General features: G+C 49.8%; 1 protein-coding gene across 1 annotated transcript; it reads left to right on the top strand.

The window, feature by feature from the left end:
• The first annotated feature begins 1207 nt into the window (after positions 1-1207).
• QDPR (quinoid dihydropteridine reductase) lies at positions 1208-17401 on the top strand. The gene is made up of 7 exons (XM_081161509.1): positions 1208-1383; positions 4304-4396; positions 8097-8193; positions 10207-10347; positions 14186-14294; positions 15606-15689; positions 16735-17401. Exons 1-7 carry the CDS (start codon positions 1288-1290, stop codon positions 16838-16840), a joined length of 726 nt encoding a protein of 241 aa, XP_081017635.1. The 5' UTR covers positions 1208-1287; the 3' UTR covers positions 16841-17401.
• Positions 17402-20598: the final 3197 nt, after the last annotated feature.

The following is a 20598-nucleotide window of genomic DNA, read 5'->3' as shown; positions in this document are numbered from 1 at the left end:
GTACAGGGCCTGTGTTTGGGGCAGGGTGACACAGAGGTGCATAATAGGGGATCCTGCTGTCAAGGTTACAAGCGTTAGGACAGCGGTTCTCAGCCAAGGGTGATTTTTGCCTCCCCCCTCCTCGGGGGACATTTGGAAATATCTGGTGATATTTTTTATTGTGATGACTGGAGGGGTGGGGCGCTGCTACGGGCATCTAGGAGGTAGAGACCAGAGATGCTCTAAACCTACTAAAATGCACAGGACAGCCCATCTCCCCACCCCATGCTGCACAAAACCGACAGAGCTGCAACTGAGAAACCTCGTCTCAGGGGCACAGGCCATGCGAAGAAGTGAACTAATTTGCAAGAGAGAAAATGCCAGGCTCTGTTGGTGGGGCACGTGGTGCCATTTGGTGGGGGCTCACATATGGCCACAGATGTCCAAGGACAGTATTACAGGACTTTACATCATTGAACTTGTGTCCCTACCAAAACAAAGGCCTTCGGTGCACTCCTATTTTTAAGCAACTTTGTAATCATTTCCCACAGTTGTGTTTTTTTTTTTTTACTATTAAAAGCATTAATTTGTAAAGTATAAACACTTAAAATATAGCATACTACAATTTTTGTATCACTTGCTAGGCAATTTTTAACGCTTAAATATGCCCCCAAGTAGGTATTTAAATACCCCTCCCCCCTCCCCAACTGCGAGCAGCCCGGAGCTGACAATCTCTAAGGGGCCCAAGTGAACTGCAGCAGAAGCAGCGGCAAGAGCAGTATCACCGACGCCCAGCCGGCATTTACCGAGCTCCCGCTACTCGCCTCTCACGCTGAGTACGCCAGCCTGGCTTTTAAAATCCCTCCGAAACCCGAGGGGGCCAGGCCACCAGCGCCCCCACTTCACCGGCGGGGAGACTGAGGCTACGAAACGGCAGCGAGGGGAGCGGTGCCGGACGCGGGCCGCCTTCGCCCGGAGCAGCTCCCGGGCTCTGCTGCTAAGCGGCGGGGGCCGCCCAGGCCCCGCCCAGGCCCCGCCCAGGCCCCGCCCAGGCCCCGCCCAGGCCCCGCCCAGGCCCCGCCCCGCCCCGGACACCGGCCCGCGCAGGCGGCGGGCGGGCCAGCCGGGCTGCAGGCCCTCGTCGCCCCGCGCGGCCGCCCGCTAGGGGGCAGCAGCGGGCGCGGCGGGCGCGCGGCGCCTCTCGGCCGGTTGGCTGGCGGCCGGGGCGGGGCGCGCAGGGGCGCGGCGCGGGGGCTCCGGGCGCAGGGAGCCGCGGGCGCCGAGCGGGAGCCGAGCGGCAGGCGCAGGATGGCGGCGGCGGGCGAGGCGCGCCGGGTGCTGGTGTACGGCGGCCGCGGCGCGCTGGGCTCGCGATGCGTGCAGGCGTTCCGGGCCCGCGACTGGGTAACTCGGCGGGCGCGGGCGGCCGGGGGGCGAGGGCGCCCCGAGGAGCTGGGGGGCCCGGGGTCCTCCCGGTGCATCCTGGGAGGGCGGCCTGGAGGAGGCGGGGTCCCTGCGCCGTCCGCCCGGGGCCCGTCCGCACGGCCGTTCCCGCCTCCGAGCGCGCGCTCGCGCGGCCGTGGGCTCGGGGCCTTTCCGGGGGGGGGGGTGCCCCGCGGGCTCGGTGGGCCCGGGGAGCCCGGCGTGACTCAGGAGAGGGGCCGGCGGGCGGGGCGGGCCCGGGAGTCGCTCCCTCCGACCCCGGCTGCGGGCCCCGCCGCCCTGAGCCGATCGCCCACCTTCCCCAGGCCGGGTCCGCATCTGTAAAATGGGGGTGCCGGTGTATTTGCCCCTAGGGGTGGTGAGGAAACGGCGCTCGCTTGCGGGGAGCCCGCGCCGGGTGGAAGGTGGTGGGTGGTGGGTGCCCGGTGCCCGCCGTTCCTGATGCCTCTGCCCTGCGTCCTGCGGGGCCCACAGGAGGCTCCCAGCGTGTGTCACTGGCTCGCGTTTATTTCGTGTGAATTCACTTTAATTCACTCGGGGGAGTTATTTTGAGCTTAAGGCAACAGACCTTGTGGGTTTGGGAGAAACTTTTCCCTCTCCCTTCAAAAATTTAAATTAGAGGCCTTGCCCATAAGAAGAGGTATTACCAGAAATATTTTTTAAGGACCTACCTACCTACAGGGCAGTGCCAGCTTCCCGATACTGGACATCTGCTTCTCTTATGTCCTTCAAATGACCTTTCTCCCCGTGGAGGCCCGAGGCGCCCACCTCAGCTGTCAGGCAGAGCTTTCTGCCTCTGACCTCCCGTGTGCGGGGTTCCCATATGTGCCTATGTGATTACGTCTGGTTATTTCCTCTTGTTAATCTCCGCCTCGTTGATTTCATTATTGGACCAGCTGGAAGAACCTAGAAGGGGAGAGGAAGGGGAGAGGTTTCTTCCTCCCCCTGTTATCGATACCCCTGTCCATTTAGCCCCCAGTGGACCCCGATGCAGCGAAGGCTCAGCCCCTCCAATACTGGCGGCGTCTTTGCTTTGGGGACCATTTCAGCTACTTTGCACAATCAGCTGTTCACTCCCTGAAGGAGGCAGGTGGGAGCTGAGCTGGTCGCAGGCCAGGAACCCTGACCCCCGCCTCTGAGCGGGGATCGGTGCACTCCCGGCGGAGACTCTGCCCTGTGTCCTCCTGTCACTTGCTCAAAGTCCAAGCTGGAGCTCTGGGGAGTTTTCCTGAGGGTTCAGTTAGCAGCCTGGGAGAGGGTGCCCTGGGACCGGGGGGGAGGGGGGGCCCAGGGCTTGCTTCTGGCTCAGAATCCGGTCTAGGAATATGCTTCTAAGTGATTCTGAACATGCTGCCCCCCCTTCCTGCCATACACTGCCCTGGAACCTAGGAAGTCTGCATGGACGGAAGGAAGGCGGTGACAATTGTAACGTGTAAGGAGTTCCAGCCAGGCCAGGCACTGTGTTCCTACATACCAGGTCCCTTACGTACTCCTGTTTGTTTGTTTTTAAATATGTCTTTATTGATTTCAGAGAGAGAGGAAGGAAGAGGGAGAGAGAGAGAGAAACATCAATGATGAGAGAGTCATTGATCAGCTGCATCCTGCACGCCCCCTACTGTGGTTCTAGCCCGCAACCCGGGCATGTGCCCTGGCGGGGAATGAACCTCCATCTCCTGGATCATAGGCTGATGCTCAGCTGCAGAGCCACCCCAGCCAGGCCCTTACATACTCTTACTTTCTTTTACTCTACCCAGTAATTTTACTACAGTAGTCCTGTTGGTATCCACATGTGACACATGTGAGGGCTGTGCTTTCCCCTGGCGGGGGTGCTTTGTATTACCTTTGAGTTGGTGGTGGAATTTGGTGAACTGGTTTACCTTTGGCTGTCCCACCCCCTTCATTCCTGGGAGTTCTGGGATAGAAACTTTTCTTTGTCTCGGTGTCTCCCTTGGCTGGTGACAGAAGAAGTGAGTGTTCTTGAATGGATGCTGTGTTCTTCCAAGTTTGTGGTAGGTAGAGACCTTTATGTCTGGGGCCTTCAGACCCCAGGGCCCTGGAGCTTTCGAAGAACCCTGTGTCACCTGTGCTGGCAGCCGTAGCCTCCTGTTTCACTTAATTCTCACACTCACTCTGTTCATTGTTAATCCCCACTTAGCAGCATGAGCTCGAGAAAGCCACTGTATGGCAGAGGCAGGATTCAAACCCCAGTCTGCCTGATCCCGAACCCAGAGCCATCCTTCCCTCTGTGCTCTGCGGCAGGGGTACAAAACTCTCATCATCCATGGGCCGAGTCCAGCCTGCCGTCTGTTTTTGTACAACCCAAGAGCTAAGACTGCTTTCCTGTTGTTAAATGGTTGAAAAGAAATCAAAAGAGGGATAATATTATGTGATGTGTGAAAATGATATGAAATTCATATTTCAGCACGTGAAATGTTTTTGGAACATAGCCACGCTCGTTCATTCACTTGTGGCCTATGGCTGCTCTCCCACGGTAACAGCAGGGTTGGGTAGTTGCAACAGAGACCACAGAGCCAGCACAGCCTAAAATATTTCCTCCCTGGCCCTTTACAGAAAAAGTTTGCAGACCCTGCTTGAGGAGGGTCTCTGGAAGTGCAGGGTTTGGCTTTCAGAGGTGAGAGTGGAAGAAAAGGAAAGTGAGGCCTTTGGAGGCGGAATGGGCTGGGCTGGGCTGGGCTCGGCTGGCGTGGACTGGCTCAGGTCAGACCTCCCTGTAAGTGCCAGAGGTCAGTAGCTAGACCCTTTCTCTCATGGGTTTTCCTTTAGGCCTCCCCTCTGTCTCCACTGCCCCCATTTCTGGGCATGGACCTTTAAAGGAATAAGAGCTTGTCGCCTCCTGACCAGAGCTATTTCTTTGCTGCAGTGGGTGGCCAGCATCGACGTGGTAGAGAATGATGATGCCAGTGCCAGCGTCGTCGTCAAAATGACAGACTCGTTCACCGAGCAGGCTGACCAGGTAGTTCCAGAGAAGGACCCCCCACGCCTGGGGAGAAGTGCCCACGGGTGACGTGTTCTTCCTTTCTCAAATATTCTTTCTCTAATTATGAAAGCCATGTGTACCCATTGAGGGACATTTGGAAAAAGTGGAAAAAGAAACACAATGAAGATAAATTACCTATTATCTGTTTCTAGTTAGCCGACTGCTCACATTTGGTCCTGTTTTCCTGTCTTTCCTGTGGATACTAAATGTTATTAGCATTGCAAGTTGAGATAATCTTGCATTTTATATTTTATGATCAGCTTTTAAAAAACTTAAATAAAATTTAATTTCAGTATTTCTTCAGATCACTTAAAAAACACACCTGTCTGTGTAGTTTTAATTCTGTGGATTGGCCACAGTTTTTTTAGTTCCCACATGTTATACATTTAACTTTTTTGCAGTTTTTTATTTTTACCATTAAGAAGTGGTGAACGTCTTTTTCCCCATTACCGATGATTTATTTAGGATACATTCTAAAGAGTGGAGCTCTCTAGTTCAAAGCAAGAATACCAACAAAACAGGTTATTTTGAATTATAAAGTGATGTACTTATTGTACAACAAGAAGTCAAACAAAACTCTGTAAATGTGTCAGTCAGTGGTGAAGTGCCCCTGTGACCCCGAGACCGTGTCCCTCCCAGAAGGAAGCTGTTAGCAGCTTGATGGATGTGTTGGTATCAGTAGCTGAGATGCTCATAGGTGGTTCCCACAGGCCACCTGAAGGATGCTCTGTGTGGTCTTCCTGCCAGGGCTCCAGGCCACATTCCCCAGGAAATGACATCCTTCTTTGTGAGATGGGCTCTCAGTGAGGCAGGTGGGCACGGATGGCAGCCCCATTTATAGCCGAGGGGACTGAGTTTCAGACACTAACTGACACAGCCAACAAGCTAGCTAGTGGAAGAGTTGGGAGCATGGATCTCCTAACAAGAGACTTGTTCACAGTTTATTAAGAACTATAATAAGTCCAGGGACTGTTTTTCATTTAGTTATGCCCTCGCTAGTAATCTGAGCACAGCACTTTTTTTAAAAGCAGCCTACATTGGTTTATTTATTTAATCTCACCCGAGGATATTTTTTCCATTGCTTTTCACAGAGAGAGGAAGGGGTGCAGGGTGGGTGGGGGGGGGAGAGAGAGAGAAACATCGACGTGAGAGAGACACATCGGTTGGCTGCCTCCCGCCCAACCCCTGACCAGGGCTAGGGATCGAGCCTGCAACCGAGGTACGTGCCCTTGGCCAGAATTCAACCTGGGGCCCTTCAGTCCTCCAGCCAACGCTCTAACCACTGAACCAAATGGGCTAGGGCTCCTCAGCTATTTTTTATAACATTTAAAAAGTGATGCATGTATGATGTAGGAAATACAGTAAAACCAAAAGAAGGGGGAAATTGTGTCTAGTCCCATTATGCAGTTAATGTGTTGTGAGATTTCCTTCCAATCCATTTCTCCAAACGTGCACATGTATAAATTTAAAATAAGAACACCCTAAATCTTGAGCATATTGCCCTGCTCACTTTCTCTTTTGAAAGCATCAGTTAGACATAGGTTGGAATATGAAAAGCCAGCTCCCTTATTCCAGACAATGGATTTTTGTTGTTCTTTTTTTTTTAAAAAAAAATATTTTTATTTTAGAGAGGAGGGAGAGGGAGAAACATCAATATGAGAGAGAAACATTGATCGGTTGCCTCCCGTGCGCGGGGATTGAACCTTCAGCCTGGGTACGTGCCCTGCCCTGACCAGGAATTAAACTGGTACCCTTTTGGTGTATGGGACGCCGCCCAACCCACTGAGCCACCGAGGCCAGGGCTTTGTTGTTCTTACGTTTTATAATACGGTCCTATGTTTCCTGTGCTATTGGCCTTACCAGGCTTAATAGGAAAACCTGACGTAGCATTGTTGTGTGTCAGGCACCATTCCAAGTGCTGTATTCACGTTAACTTGCTGAATATCTGTAACACCCCAGAACAAAGTTTCTGATTTATCTTCCTTTTAGAAATGGGGAGTCTGAGGCACAGAAAGGCCCTGGTATCTGCTCACGGTCAAGCAGGTGGTAGGTGGCACAGCCAGGATTTGAACCGGGCAGTGGGGGTTGGATGTCTGCTCTCCTAACTGCATGCTAAGCTGCCTCGGCAAAGCAGCTCCGTGTGAATGAAGTAACAGAAGGTAAAATCAATCCAGGGGCAGCCCTGGGCTCTGAGAGCAGCCTGCCAGTGTGTTCCTGCAGTCAGCGTCTCCTCTTGGTAGCTGCAGGTGCTGATGGCTGTGTGCTTTTTGAGTGTGAAGTTGTCTGTATCTGAGACTTGACTATACAGTGTATTTAAACTCTTTAACTTCTCCTACAACCCCCCTTCCCCTCCCCCTCAATTAAGAATTTCCGGACAATAGCATGACATCTAGTTTTTGTTTGTAAAGCTCCAGAAGAGGAAATTCAACCGTAATACATGTCAGATTGCCCCCCTGGGCAGGTGTTCACTAGTGACAGTGAAGAGATGCAGAAATGAAGAAGGCACAGAATCTAGAAAACTGGGCAGAGAGCAAAAGTTAAGCGGGAGGAATTAAAAAATGCTGCGGGCCCCTTGCTTTCTTAAAATTAGGACATACAGATGTCAGGGGAGATGATCCAGCCCCCCGCAGCTGGGGTCTGGGCTCTTGGCAACAGAACATGGATTAAGAATGAAGGGAGGGCCCAGCCAGGGAACCAGGGTGGCAGGAGGGAGGCCAGCAGAGAAAAGTCAGGATTAGGTGAGATGCTCATGAATAGGGCCAGGGGGACTTCAGGGGTTTCTTGAAAGGAAATCGCTAGGTGTGGGGTGTAGAGAGGAAAGAATGGTTTCCACTGCCAAGCGTTCTCTTTGAAGGAATAATCGGAGGCTCACACACTGCTGGGGAGAGGGCAGGGACTGGAATGTGCCGCTGAGACAGATACTTCGTCTTGCGATAAGTCTTCAGAAACCTAATCGTAAGGAAGCAATTGGGAGGCGTCATCTCAGCCCTTCCTGAGAAATGGGGAAAAGGGCCCTTGCCAATGGCTAGAGTGGCCCCTCTCCAAACTTTTGTTTTAATAAATTGTAGCAGAAGGACATACATGTGTTTTCAACACTTAAAAATTTTCAGTCAAACAGAAATTGAGAGAGAAATAAAATAAACCCCCATGTACTCTGTATTTACCAACATTTTGCCATTGACTATATTTTTGTTACTGCTTTAAGAAAATAATTTCTCTTTAGCATTTTCTCTTGGAGTTGCAGTGAGAGGGGTTTTTATATTGGGGAAAGAGTAGAATCATCTCAGATTATGATTCTGTGATTTGCAAAGAAAAGTCTAGAAAGAAATATGCAGAAGGTTAGCTGCAGGCACTGAAGCTCTAGGTGACCTTTTAAACCTTTTACCAATCTTTAAATTAATTGTTTTGTTCCAAGGATGCTTATGGCCCCACCCTTTAGAGGGCTCAAAAGAAGATTCAAGATTGCTTTGTAAAAGTCACATTGAAATGTAGGTGGGCCTTACTGCCCGAAATGGTTATTATAGATTCATCCTACAGCTAGTGTTTAAACTGCTATTTGCCAGATACTGTTACCCGCCTTAAAAGAGAGTGAAAAACAATGTGAAGTGTCTGTGCAGACGGCAGCCTGTTTAGGTTTGCCCGAGCATTCATGATCTTTCTGCCCTTTGCGGTTAAGGTGACGTCTGCGGTCGGCAAGCTCCTGGGTGAAGAGAAGGTGGATGCGATCCTTTGCGTGGCCGGAGGATGGGCTGGGGGCAACGCCAAGTCCAAGTGTGAGTCCCCTTCCGAGCTGATCATTCACTCTGTGGGCAGGGGCTGGGTCCACGCCGTGCGCCAGGCCAGATGTTTCCCTGCGTGTCCCAGTCTGTACAGTAGCTCTGTGAGGTAGGGACGCACACCCCGTTTTACAGACACAGTGACAGCTTCCCATAAAGGGATCGGGGAGGGGGACATTGAGCTTGAAGTTTAGAGGCAGAACAAAATCAGCGTTATTCCTGCCCCAGTGTTACAGGGCCTATTACTGGGAATCGGGGGATGTATAGGAAATGGGGAGATGGTTCCGCAGGTCAGAACTCAGAATTGAGCTTTTTTTAACGCCAAGTACATTTTCCAACTTCTTTATTATTATGAACATTTGCAAACACACAGAAAAGCTGAAAGAAAAGTTCAGGGAACCCCCGACACCCTCCATCTGGACTCTGTAGCTGCTAACATTTGCTGTCCTTGCTCCCTGGCTTCCCTGCGTGTGTGCTCTGTGTAGGTGTTTTTTGTTAACCTCTTGTAAGTAAGTTCACACTTCACCGATTTCAGCATCCATCCCCAAAGAGTGCACTCGTTTCCCTACGTTATCATGTCTAAGAAAATTACAGTGATTCTGTAAGATTAGTAATATCCATCCCACATTCCAATTCCCCAATTTATTCCATGGCTTTTATAGTTTTTTGTTTTCTTCCCCCTAAACATCAGGGTTTATGCCTCATCTTGTTGTTGTTTTTAGTCCCTTAACCTAGATTTTTTTCTTCCGGCGATAGAGTTGGTGAATCAGGGCATTTTTCATATGAACGTGTCTTCCTGTTTCTTTAAATTGTCATTTACCTTGTTCATCTAGCCCTAGTATTTCCTGTGAACTGGAATTTAGATCTAAGGACGGGCTTAGATTCAGGTTAAATATTTTGGAGGTGAGAATCCTTCCTGAGTAATAAGTACTTCACGCTAATCACATTGGGACTGTCACCATGTCACACGGCCCTGCCCATCCCTAGTGATGCCAAATTTGCTGCTTGGTCAAGGGGGTAGCCGATAGGCGCCCATTATAAATGTCCCTTTGTCTGCTTGCAGTTACTAAGTGACCAGTGGGATGGTGCTTTGGCTTTGCGTGTGAATATCGCCTTCCCAAACACCTCAAGAACCCCAGCTTTCTAAAACCTCAGGGTTTTAAGCGCCCATGGGTTACCCCTGCCGGAATCGGTTATTCCAGTGGGGGTTGGAAAGCGGTAGGGGACAGCTGCCAGCTGCCAAAGTTGCATATGTTACCACTTGTTTCTGCTTCCATTTTTAGCAAGGCCAGAGAGTTAAAATAAATGTGAAATGGTTGTCATTTCAGCTTTCTTTTAAAGGGTCTTTAATGCTGGCATTAAACTTTCGGCCATAAAAAACATAGCTCTGTAAAAGCCCTTTATGTTCATGGGGTAATATTCCCTCCACTTTTTATCATAAGTAAAACCTGACTTAGAATACAAGGTTCCTTTTTTTTTTTTAATTCTCACTTGAAGATATTTTTCCCATTGCATTTAAGAGATTGGAAGGGAGAGAGAGAAAAAAACATGAGTGTGAGGAAGACACAGGGTTGGGGCTAGAGCCTGCAATTCAGGTGTGTGCCCTTGGCTGGAATCGAACCTGGGACCCTTCAGTGTGCGGGCCCACGCTCTAACCACCGAGCCAAACCGGCCAGGGCAGAATAGAAGGTTCTATTACAAATCTGACGCCCTTCCTAAAGCAGAACAATCTCTGAACGGACGCCAGTCCCAGTCCTGCAGGGCTGTTCACAGTCCTCACTTATTGGCCAAAATGTTGCCAGTTTCCAGATGAGGAAGCTGAGACTGGGGCGATCCAGCGGCCTGGATTCGGACCTGCATGTCCGACCACAAAGCCCTTGCTGCTTGTACTAGACCTTGGTGCCGCCCGGGCCGAGAGGCTGGCGCTGCCTGAGTTTCAGCGCCGTGAGCTGTGCTTCCCTGTCAGTCCCCACGCCAGGGGCTGAGCCCACCTGTTGTTTCCTCACTCAGCTCTCTTTAAAAACTGTGACCTGATGTGGAAGCAGAGCATGTGGACGTCCACCATCTCCAGCCACCTGGCCACCAAGCACCTCAAGGAAGGAGGCCTCCTGACCTTGGCCGGTGCCAAGGCTGCCCTGGATGGGACTCCTGGTAAGCCTTCGTTTCCCCGCCTGTGAAATGGGAATGCTGATGCCTGCTCGCTGGGCCTCTGGGCACTTCCATGAGCCCTTTACGCTCTGTGTGGGTGGGTTTTGCTTCCTTGAGGCCTGAATCTTCTCAGGAGGACTCCTGATCCTTTTTCTGCAGTGTCCTCCTGTTCCTGGTGGTGAAGGAATGCTGTACCCTGCCCTCCCCCCGCCTGATTTATTTATCCATGACCCACTCAGGGAATGATCGTGTTGAGTAGGTATGAATTAGTTAATGAACACGTATTATCACCATCACGTCGTGTTCATGTGTCCCAGGGAAGCAGCTCGGCTGCTGGAAACTGGGTGATAGAGTGAGAGAGGCTGGGGGTGGATTCCTCGTCCCAGCTGCTTGGTTGCAAACAAATTATGTATCCGTTTGACCAAATTTCTGCCTAGTTTCCTTGATTGTAACTAGTGACAGTGTCACCTGCCTCTAGGAGCAGCTGTAAGCATGGGAGATATTAACATGTATGAGGTGCCCAGTGCATGGGAGTCTTCTCAAAGGTCGCTTCACATATGTCCTCATCGGGTCCTGGGGCCAATGGCATTATTGGTCTTTTTCCACTTATAGGTAAGGAAACAAAAACTTAGTGTAGCTAATTCACTTGTAAGTTGTAATCTTACTTTGAACCAGAATCCCAATTATTTCTAAGCTGTGTGCTTTTCCCATTATATCAGGTGGGTCCAGGCTTCCTTTGCATTTTTTACTCCCTGGGTTAGTTTGCTAGGGCTGCTGTAACCAGGTACCCCGGGTGGCTTCCACGGCAGAAATTTGTCTCAGAATTCTAGAGGCTGGAAGTTCAAGGTCAAGGTATCAGCAGGGTCAATGTCTTGATTTCTTCCTGGCGCCTGTTGTTTTTGGCTTGTTGGTGGCCGTCTTCTCCTGTGTCCTCATGTGGTTGTCCCTCTGTGCCTGTCTGTGTCCCAGTTCCCTCTATAAGGACACGAGTCACTACATTAGGACCTACCCTGATGACCTGATTTTAATGACCTCTTTAAAGACCCATCTCCAAATACAGTCACATTCTGAGGGACGGGGGGTTAGGACTTCAACATATGAATTTGGGAGGGGGCACATTTCAATCCATAATACTCCCTTTCAGACAGGGTTAAAGGAATTTAAGTGGCAGTTTGCAGGGTACAGCTCAGAGGCAGAAAGTGTCCACCTCCACTACCTGAGTTAAACTTCTTTAATAAAAAGGGGGGGCTGTTTTTTGGCTCTTTAGTGTGTTTAGTGTGCCGGAGACCTTGAGTACCCTTTTCAATTTTTTTTTTTTTTTTTTTAATATATCTTTATTGATTTCAGAGAGAGGAAGGGAGAGGGAAAGAGAGAGAAACATCAATGATGGGAGAGTCATTGATCGGCTGCCTCCTGTGTGCCCCAACTGGGGATCAAGCCCGCAATCAGGGCATGTGCCCTTACTGGGAATCGAACCGGGGAGCTCCTGGATCCTAGGTCAGTGCTCAATCTCTGAGCCACGCCCCACCTGGCCCATCTTCAATTTTAATGCAGCTCACTGAACTGTGAGGCTCTTACAAATCAACAATTTCTTGGCTCTTATTTTCTTACTACGTGTCTCGGAGCATATGATCCTACCAGTCCATGGCTATTGCAGTCAGTCATTAAAGCTGTGTAAATGTCAGATGTTAGTTTGGTTGAGCTCTGATTTTTATTAAAGGCGACGGAGAGCAGAGGCACTGGAAAGCAAACAGAGAAATGAGTAAGAGCTTGACATTTAGGAAAAAAAAAGCCCAGGACTGAAAGACTAATTTTTCTGAAGGACAAACCAGTCTCCTTCTTTCCTTTGGCTTGTAAGTATCGTTTTGTTTATAGCTTTGGGTACTGGTTAAGACTGCACACTCTGGGACTGCACAGGTTGGGTTTCTGTTCTGTTTTTCTGCCACTCACTGTGTGATAGTTGGCAAGTTCCTTAACCTTTCTGAGCCTCAATTTTATCATCTGTAAAATGGAGATAAATAATGAGGTCCTTTATATAGCGGTTGTGACTTACAGACATCTTAATGGTTGTAAATGTCTTAGAAAGGTATGACCGAGGCAGCAGTAAGTGTGCACTGGTGTTATTTACTCCAGGCTTGCTTTTTCTCAGGTCCTCTTGCTTCAGGTGTTCATGTGTTCATCTCTGAGTTCTTAGTTAGATATTGCTAAACTCATTTGAGTCATGAAATCTTTCAGCTTTGATTCAGACCCCAGAAAAATCTGGGGAAATCTATGTATAATTTGAAAGTAAACGATGAAGAGGCTTAGTAGTCCTTCAAACCCAAGAACAGTTGTTCAAAAATGAAAATTTTTTTTTTTTCACTTGGGAAGATACTGAGAAACCCCAACCCTCTTATTCCCAGGGCTGTACTTGTAGATTATCTGCTGGAGGGTAAACTGGATTAAAATGCTGGTGACCACTTTTGTTTTGCTGTGCTTGGAAATCAGTCTTGAGGGACTGCCTTCCCTATAATTGGGAAGAAAGTGTTTATCTTCTTATGAAATCCGCCCCCCCTCCCCATTTCTTGCAAATGACCTCCTTACCTGCATTGTGCAGAATTCTGTAGAATTAAACCGTTAGAGCTGCGGGTTGCTTATTGCGTCATCAGATCCCGGCTCTCATGTTGTTTGAATGAAGAGTGAGCCCTGGAGTTGGCTGCGGATGGGGCTCGATGAGTGAGACTCATAAGCTGGTTTTTTTTAATCCCTGCAGAGTTTGTCCGATCTTTCTGCCACTGTTGGCTCCCTGCCCCTGATTAAACGGAGAAGCCGGGGATGGTGAAATATTCCGCTTGTGCTTCTAAATAACTGTTTGAGACCTTGACCGGCTTTTGCAATTTGAGTTTGCTTTGGAAGCGGCTTAGTGATTGGTTCCCTGGCTGGGCTATAATTCTCCACCTCCCTCTGGACCTTTGATGCCTCCTCGGCTGTTACACTTTAAAGAGCATGCTTGTTGGCTGTTTTTAAAGAGGCTGCTGACTCCTGGAAGAAGTTTTGTGAAGGAAGAGAGGTGTTTACAGCATTTAGTGAGCATCCACAGCTGGGTGCTATGGGGGCCTTTAGAGAGGAGGGGCCCTGTTCCTGCCATGTGTCTGCAGAGCAGGCAGAAACCTGTCCTAATAAAAGGCATGCCTTGCTCAGTCAGCAACAGCCACTGATCAGTGGGAGCAAGGGAAGACTAGTAGGCAGCATCGTATACATATGTCAGAGTTGCTCACACTTTACACGGGGAGGTGGGCTCTGGGGCACATGACTTCTGTGAATTTATATGGGAAACATTACCGAGCTCCTACCCTGTGCTGAGCCCAGAAATAAGTACATCCCCAATTTGCAGATGGGGTAACTGAGGTTAGAAGGACGGTGAGAACAGCTCGGGATTTCTTTAGTGGTAAGTGGAAGAGCTGGGATTTGAATCTGTGCAGCCTGACTCCAAATGACAGCTCGATTTTGCTCATAAGCAGTTGACCATCCACGGGGTCAGAACCCAGCTCTTGCCTGGCCTTTTGCCTCTGGGGCAGCCTCAGTGCAAGTGTGTGTGTGAGCTTGGGCGTGCCGTTCACCCTGTTGGAGCCTTGGTTTTCTCAACAATCAAAGTAAAAATATGTGCATCTTTATGGCTTTTGTGATAAATGTTAACTGTCAGGTGACAGGGTGCACGTGAAAGGTTACGTCCCTTCCACGCTCTCTCCGTAGATGTCCACCCTTCTCTTCTTCCAGGCTTCCTGTGGACCCTGGCCCGGTGGTCGTTGGACACACCAGCGGTCGCCAGTGGTCACTGAACCGTTTTCTCCCCGTTTCCCAGGGATGATCGCCTACGGCATGGCCAAGGGCGCCGTCCATCAGCTGTGCCAGAGCCTCGCGGGGAAGAACAGTGGCATGCCGCCCGGGTCTGCCGCCATCGCCGTGCTCCCGTAAGTGCTCGGGGCCTCTGCCCGCCCCTGCCCAGGGTCCACGTGTCCTAGAGCCGCTCTCCCCCAGGGACTTGTGTGTGCCGTCGCCTCAGTTCCTAAAATTCATCCCCGGCGCTGAAGAGCCTTCTTCGGGTGTCGCATGAGCCTCCAGGCAGATGGATGGGTCTGCCTGTCTTGCCTCTTTATTTCTTGTTTCCTTCCCTTCCTCCCATCCATCCCCCCCTTCCTCCTAATCATACCCTACACATTTTTATTTTTTTAAATCCTCACCCAAGGATATGTCTTTATTGAATTTTTTAGAGGGAGAGGGAGAGGGAAACATCAATATGAGAAAGAAACATCAGTGGATTGCTTCCTGTACTTGTGCCCAGACCGGGAATCGAACCCATGACCTTTTGGTGTAAGGGACGACGCCCAGCCAACTGAGCCGCACCAGCCAGGGCTAGTGTACACATTTTATTTTAATACTTGTAGTCCTGTGTTTCACACCATTGGAGCTCTGTGGAAGGGAGACTGTATTTAGTCTGTGAGGGTGCGGGGTGGGGAGGAGCCTGAGGGAGGGCACTGGAAACTGGGCGACGATGGGCCCAGCGAGTGATGGGCATGATCCCCACCAGCTGTGCAGGTGAGGCGGCAGCTTTGGAGGCCGAGTTCCTTTTGGCTGGAAGGGTCCTGGGACCATCGGGCTCGCCTCTCGCCTGTAGTCCTATAACGAAGCTGTTGGGACTGCTGGGGGCCTGGACCGTCCAGCTTCCTTTCATTCGTGAGCATCTGTGGCCCCGTGACCTGGTCCCACAGCGGTTTTGAACGATTCCCAAGGCCTGAACGTCCTTGGGAAAGTCGCACGCAGCTGGATTCTGTGTTCTCCCTGAAAAGCCTACGATTTCGTGGGAAATAGCCGCAGAACGAGGAGGCCGTCTTTTCCCCATAGCCAAAGGGTGTTATTGTCACACTTCAGAAGTCCTCAGAGTGAGCCTGCCACGTTTCAGGGAGTGAAGGGAGACTTGAAACAGCAAAGCCGGTTCCTTCCATAAAGACTGTATTTTTTAAAAAGCCCAAATGTGGCTCTTTCATTTTGTTCCGTTTGCCCAACGGTGAGCCACAAAGCGCCACATGGAATTAGGCTCGGATGCGACCTCTGTGCTCTGCCGGCTTCCTGGCCTCTCTCCGACTGTCATCCCGGGATCTCCCCATGGGAGATGCTGCCTCCCGTGGTGCTAGGGGCTCCCGGCGCGTCTTCCTGCCCGAGGAGGCCGGGCAGCTGGTGTTATAAAGGGAGGCACAAGTGACGAGCTTATCTCTGCACCCCAGGATTACCCTGGACACCCCGATGAACAGGAAGTCCATGCCCGAGGCCGATTTCAGCTCCTGGACGCCCTTGGATTTCCTCGTGGAGTGAGTATCACAGTCATGACGTCGGTGACCGGCAGCTCCCGCCCCCTTTCCCTGCCCCCCAGCTATGGGCAGGAGGGCACGTGTGTTCTCTTGGCCTAACCACACAGGTGGTCTTGGGCGTTCCCTGGCCTGTGAGTGCCCGTAGTACCTTAGTGTGGATCTCATAGAGTGGGGGGTCGGTGGGCTGGTGGAGCTGCCCCCGGCTCTGCCCGGCCCCTGGAGATGGGGTCACGGCATGTCAGCACTTCGGGAATTTCAGCAGCGCTTCGCTTTTCGAGCCTTTGTCCCTTCCCTGGAGTGGAGCTCGAAAGACTTGGACGTTAGACGTCAGTTCTGGTCCAGGTGTTACCGCTGGACACTCAGGAATATCCCAGGACCTCGGAGTGCTTGCCAGTTAAAGAGGGTTCAGGGTCCCAGCTGGGGGACTGTCAGAGGGATGGTGCACTCAGCACTCAGAGGAAGTGTTTTAAGCAGCAGCAGCTACTTGTTCAACCTCGTGGATTTCTTAGGCCTTTCCCTATTCTGTCTTCTTCGAGGGGGTCTTCTGGACTCCCTCAAGCGGGGTTGGCTATTAAACGCCCCTGTTCTAGCATTTAATGTATTTTACTCTAATAGTCTGTGTTTTGTATTTATTTCCCTATTGCTTGACAGAGCTGTGGGGTTCCATGTTTACTGTTAATAAAAAGAATGAGTTTCTTCTTTCTCTCTCCCAGATTTCTGGGAAGGTAATACAGCAACGTATTAAATATTGTGCACATGTCTATCTTTTAGAATGAACTGAAGTTTTTTTTAATTACTTAAAATCATACTACTGTGTTATAAAGTACTCCAACAATGCAGGAAAATACAAAAATGAGAGTTAAAATCTTGCCAGCTCCTGCCACTCGGAAGTTAGAGGAGTGAAGTACTGAAATCTCAGGGAACCTGGTCTGTGTCCTCGATGCCTCAGTGGCCTTTTCACAGCAGCCCCCAAGCCATTGATGTGAATATAAGCACATATCAGATTTTTGCTTTTAAAATGTAACGCTCTTCTCGTTTGTTCTAGAACCTTCCATGATTGGATCACAGAGAAAAACCGACCAAGCTCAGGGAGCCTGATCCAAGTGGTGACGACGGAGGGAAAGACGGAACTTACCCCGGCATATTTTTAAGCTCCATCTCAGTGCCCGAGAGGAGCCTGCCAGGAAAGCCAACTATCCCAGTGTAGCCTCGTCTGGCCGTTTTCTGTAATTCTGTCTGTGATATGAGATAGACCTGTTTTCCTCTCACCTGATGTGCATTTGCCTTCCTAAGGTGGTGTAAAATGTTTGTGTGAAATAAAACCGTGTGGGTGGAGGCCTGCAGATAGCGCTGTCACCCATCCATGCTGACCACCTAAGCTTCGGAGGCCTCCGAACGGCCTCTCTGGGTCGGTGTCACGCTGAGTTGCTTTTGAGACAGTTTATCTGCCCCTGATAATGCTGTCGGTTCAACTAGTTCAGAGGTTTGTTGTCATCGGGGGCAGTTGGGGGCCTGAGTTACTGTTGAATGTTACGTTTCTGTCACACATGTAGTTTTTGCAGCATTGAATTAAACTGCCTTAAAACTCCTTTTGTGGTGTAAGCAAAACCCATGGATTCTGTCAGATGTCTTTCCTGTGCGGTCGCCAAGTGTGTGTTAGGACCACTTGTGATTATTTGGAGTTTATCTTCCTAATAAATGCACTTCATTGATGTGTTGTCGTCTGTAATTGAAGCGCGTCTTGTACACAGTTATAGATGAATGCACTAGAACCGCGGGCTGCTAGCGGGCTTCAGTCTGCTGTATTCAAAAGGGGGTAGTCTTAAGCCCTGAAATACGTTTTTTGTTTGTTTTTTTGATATGAGAGAGAGACACAAGGAGAGAAACATCCACTTGTTACACTTATTTCTGCATTCATTGGTTGCTTCTGGCTTGTATGTGCCCTGACCAGGATCAGATCCACAGCCTTGGTGTATTGGGACGATGCTCTAACCAACTGAGCTACCTACCTGGCCAGGGCCTGAAATATGTTTTTTCAACAGTGACAGGCATGACTCTTCCTTGGGCGCGTCAGAATCTGAGGTTGCAGGTTGGCCCTGTGCATTTAGAAGCAGCTCTCCATGGGAGTGACACAGGCTGTTCTCACTGAGAACCAGTGACCCATCCTACCCTTTGTTTTACACACGGGGAGACCGAGGCTACTTAGCCCCCTCATTGCCAATAGGTGGCAGAACTGAGCTCAGAACCCTGGGCACCAGGTTGCTGTTTTTACAGGCCTGTACCATGCAATTTCTTTTTTGATTTTTAAAAAAATTTTTTTTATTGAGATAAAATTCACACCGCAAAATTAACCATTTTAAAGTGAAAAATTCAGTGGCATTTGATATGTTCATGATGTTCCCTCACCACTAGCTCTGTCTAGTTCCAAAATGTTCATCACCCCAAAGTGAAACCCTGTACCCACTAAGCAGTTACTGTCCTCCCCCTGCCTCCAGCCCCTGGGAACCACCAGTCTGCTTTCTGTCTCTATGAATTCACCTGTTCTGGATGTTTTATGTAGAGGGAATCATGCACTACATGGCCTCCTGTGCCTGGCTTCTTTCACTTGGCGTGTTTTTGAGATTCATCCATGTCAGAGCAGCTGTTAGGACATCACTCCTTTTTGTGGCTGAACAACATTCTATTGTTTGTCTAGACTACAATTTGTTCTTCCATCCATCTGTTGAGAGACATTTGGGTCGTTCCCGTCTTTGGCTGCTGCGAATAGTGCTGCTGCGGACATTCGGGTACCTGTTTTCAGTTCTTTTGGATCTGTTCCTCAGAGCAGGTTGCTCCTCCGTCGTCGGGCATTTCTGTGTCTAACTATTTGAGGCGTCTTTCTTGGTTCTTGACATTCATTCTTCAGGGTGACATCCAAGTCTTATAGGAAATAAGATGGGGGCTCAGAAAAGTAGGACTGGTTTGTTCCATCGCCCTGTGCTGTGGTCTGAATGTTTGTGTCTCCCCTGATTCATATGTTGAAACCCTCCTGCCGGAGGTAACGTGAGGAGGTGGGGCCTTCGGGAGGTGAGTGGCACTTCCTCAGTTGTCCTGCCTCTCTCACCCTTCGTCCCTCTCTTGCCTGACTTTGAGGCATTGGATGCCTGCAGAAATGGGCTGGGAAGAAACCTGGGAGGCGAGGCAGTTCACACTCTAAGATGCAGCTGTTGACCTTTGGGGCTTCGGAGCTGGTGGATTAATCAGTGTCCTCCTTCAGGAGGTCAACATGAGGCACGTTCCTCATGGCTCCTGAGTCCCAGTGGGATCAAACCCAACTGCCCACGTGATCCAGCTTCATAGAGCACCTTGTAGTGACTTTCCTTCCTGCCCAGGTTCACTCTTCCCAGGCCCCCATCCCTCCATCTCTATTTCCTAGGACCACTTCCCAAAATAAAGTCTATCATCCTTTATCTTAGGTTTGCTTGTTGGAGGAGATCTCAAACTATCTTTAACTTTACCACTGCCTTTGGCAAAATTAAAAATAGAAGAATTATGTGTCTATATTTCTCCCTCTTCCACCTGCCTACAAGGTCGTTAAAGACTGTGCCTTATTTGTCATCCACGTAGTTCATAATAAATGCTCATTAAATAAATGGCTCAGAGGTGGAAAGCACACGATGAGCTTACAAATAGCAGCTGAAGGGAACTGGAGAGCTTTGCATTTGTAAGATGCTTCTCAGCCTTACCTCAATCACCTCTCCAGCATCTCTAGGAGATAGGTACATCACTGTCCTCACTTTACAAGTGAGGTCCAAGCTGAGTCACCCAGAGTCCCCCGCTAGGGGGAAAGGGAGTTAGGGTTTTGAACCCTGGTCTGATCCCCAGGCTGGTCTCTTATCAATGCTATTGTTGGGGGGCTACAGAAGCTTGCTATGACTGGAGCTTAAAGTGCTGGTGGGGAGCACATGGAGAGGAGGTTGTCTTGGTTGGCAGGGGATGGATCGTGAAGAATCTATGTCGAGGGATTTTTACCTTGCTGATTGAGCCTTTCCAAGTTTTCTGGTCTTTTAGAAAATACAGGCAGTTTGAGGAATGTCCACGGGGGGGCGGGCGTTGGCAACAGATGCGAAAACGTGGTGGTGGAAAACCAGCCTGCAGAAACCTGGTTCGATTTGCTTTTCCTCATGGGGCCTCTGCTCAGCTCTGAGTAGATCTGGGATCGATTGGTAACCTCAAGCACTGGAGACTCGCTGCTGTTCGTTTTTCCTCCCTCCCTCCTTTCCTCTCCCCCTTTCTCCCCCGCATTCCTCTTGTTTACTTTCTTCGCTGAAGCGCAAAGTCAGGCCTAAAAGAGTAGTAGATGCTTCCTAAATATTATCAAGCTTGTAACATCTTTCAAGTCCAATCCACATACAAAGAGATGACCACACACACCACCACCACCACCACCACAGTTTAAACCACTCGAGTATACACCAGCCACTGGGAAAAGATCTTATCCCCTGTCGCTACGTCAGGAGTCCCTGCAAAGTTTCCATCACCCCTCCATACTAGGCGATGGTTATTGATTGCATTCTAGGCCTCACTAGCATTTACTGAGTTCCTACTGTGTGTCAGGCATGGTGCTAGATGCTTTCTTATATTATCTTTTTAGTTCAAATGGGATTGAGAGATGTAATCAGTCATTTGGGAGGGCTTTTGTAGGCTCTCTCTATACAAGTCATCCTTACAAAGCAGTTGTGATAGCCCAACAAAGACTTAACCTAATCTTCCGTCCTATTCGAAGGACCAAAGCCCAGCTGACCCTTCAGGCTGCTTGAAATACAAGCCATTAATGACAGAGTTTTATGCATAATCAGACACCTCTAGTGTGCAGCTCATTTAAAAAGCAGCAACTCACCCTAGCCGGGTTGTTCAGTGGTTAGAGCAT

The sequence above is a fragment of the Miniopterus schreibersii genome (genome assembly GCF_964146895.1).
Source record: "Miniopterus schreibersii genome assembly, chromosome: 1".
Classification (NCBI taxonomy): domain Eukaryota; kingdom Metazoa; phylum Chordata; class Mammalia; order Chiroptera; family Miniopteridae; genus Miniopterus; species Miniopterus schreibersii.
This window is presented reverse-complemented; position numbering and strand designations above follow the sequence as displayed.

Excerpts from the sequence above, each read along its gene's own strand:
- QDPR (XM_081161509.1), top strand. The coding sequence starts at position 1,288 with ATGGCGGCGGCGGGCGAGGCGCGCCGGGTGCTGGTGTACGGCGGCCGC. Across the intron at positions 14,295-15,605 it reads GCCGCCATCGCCGTGCTCCC|GATTACCCTGGACACCCCGA; the intron begins GTAAGTGCTCGG and ends TCTGCACCCCAG. Across the intron at positions 15,690-16,734 it reads CCCTTGGATTTCCTCGTGGA|AACCTTCCATGATTGGATCA; the intron begins GTGAGTATCACA and ends CGTTTGTTCTAG.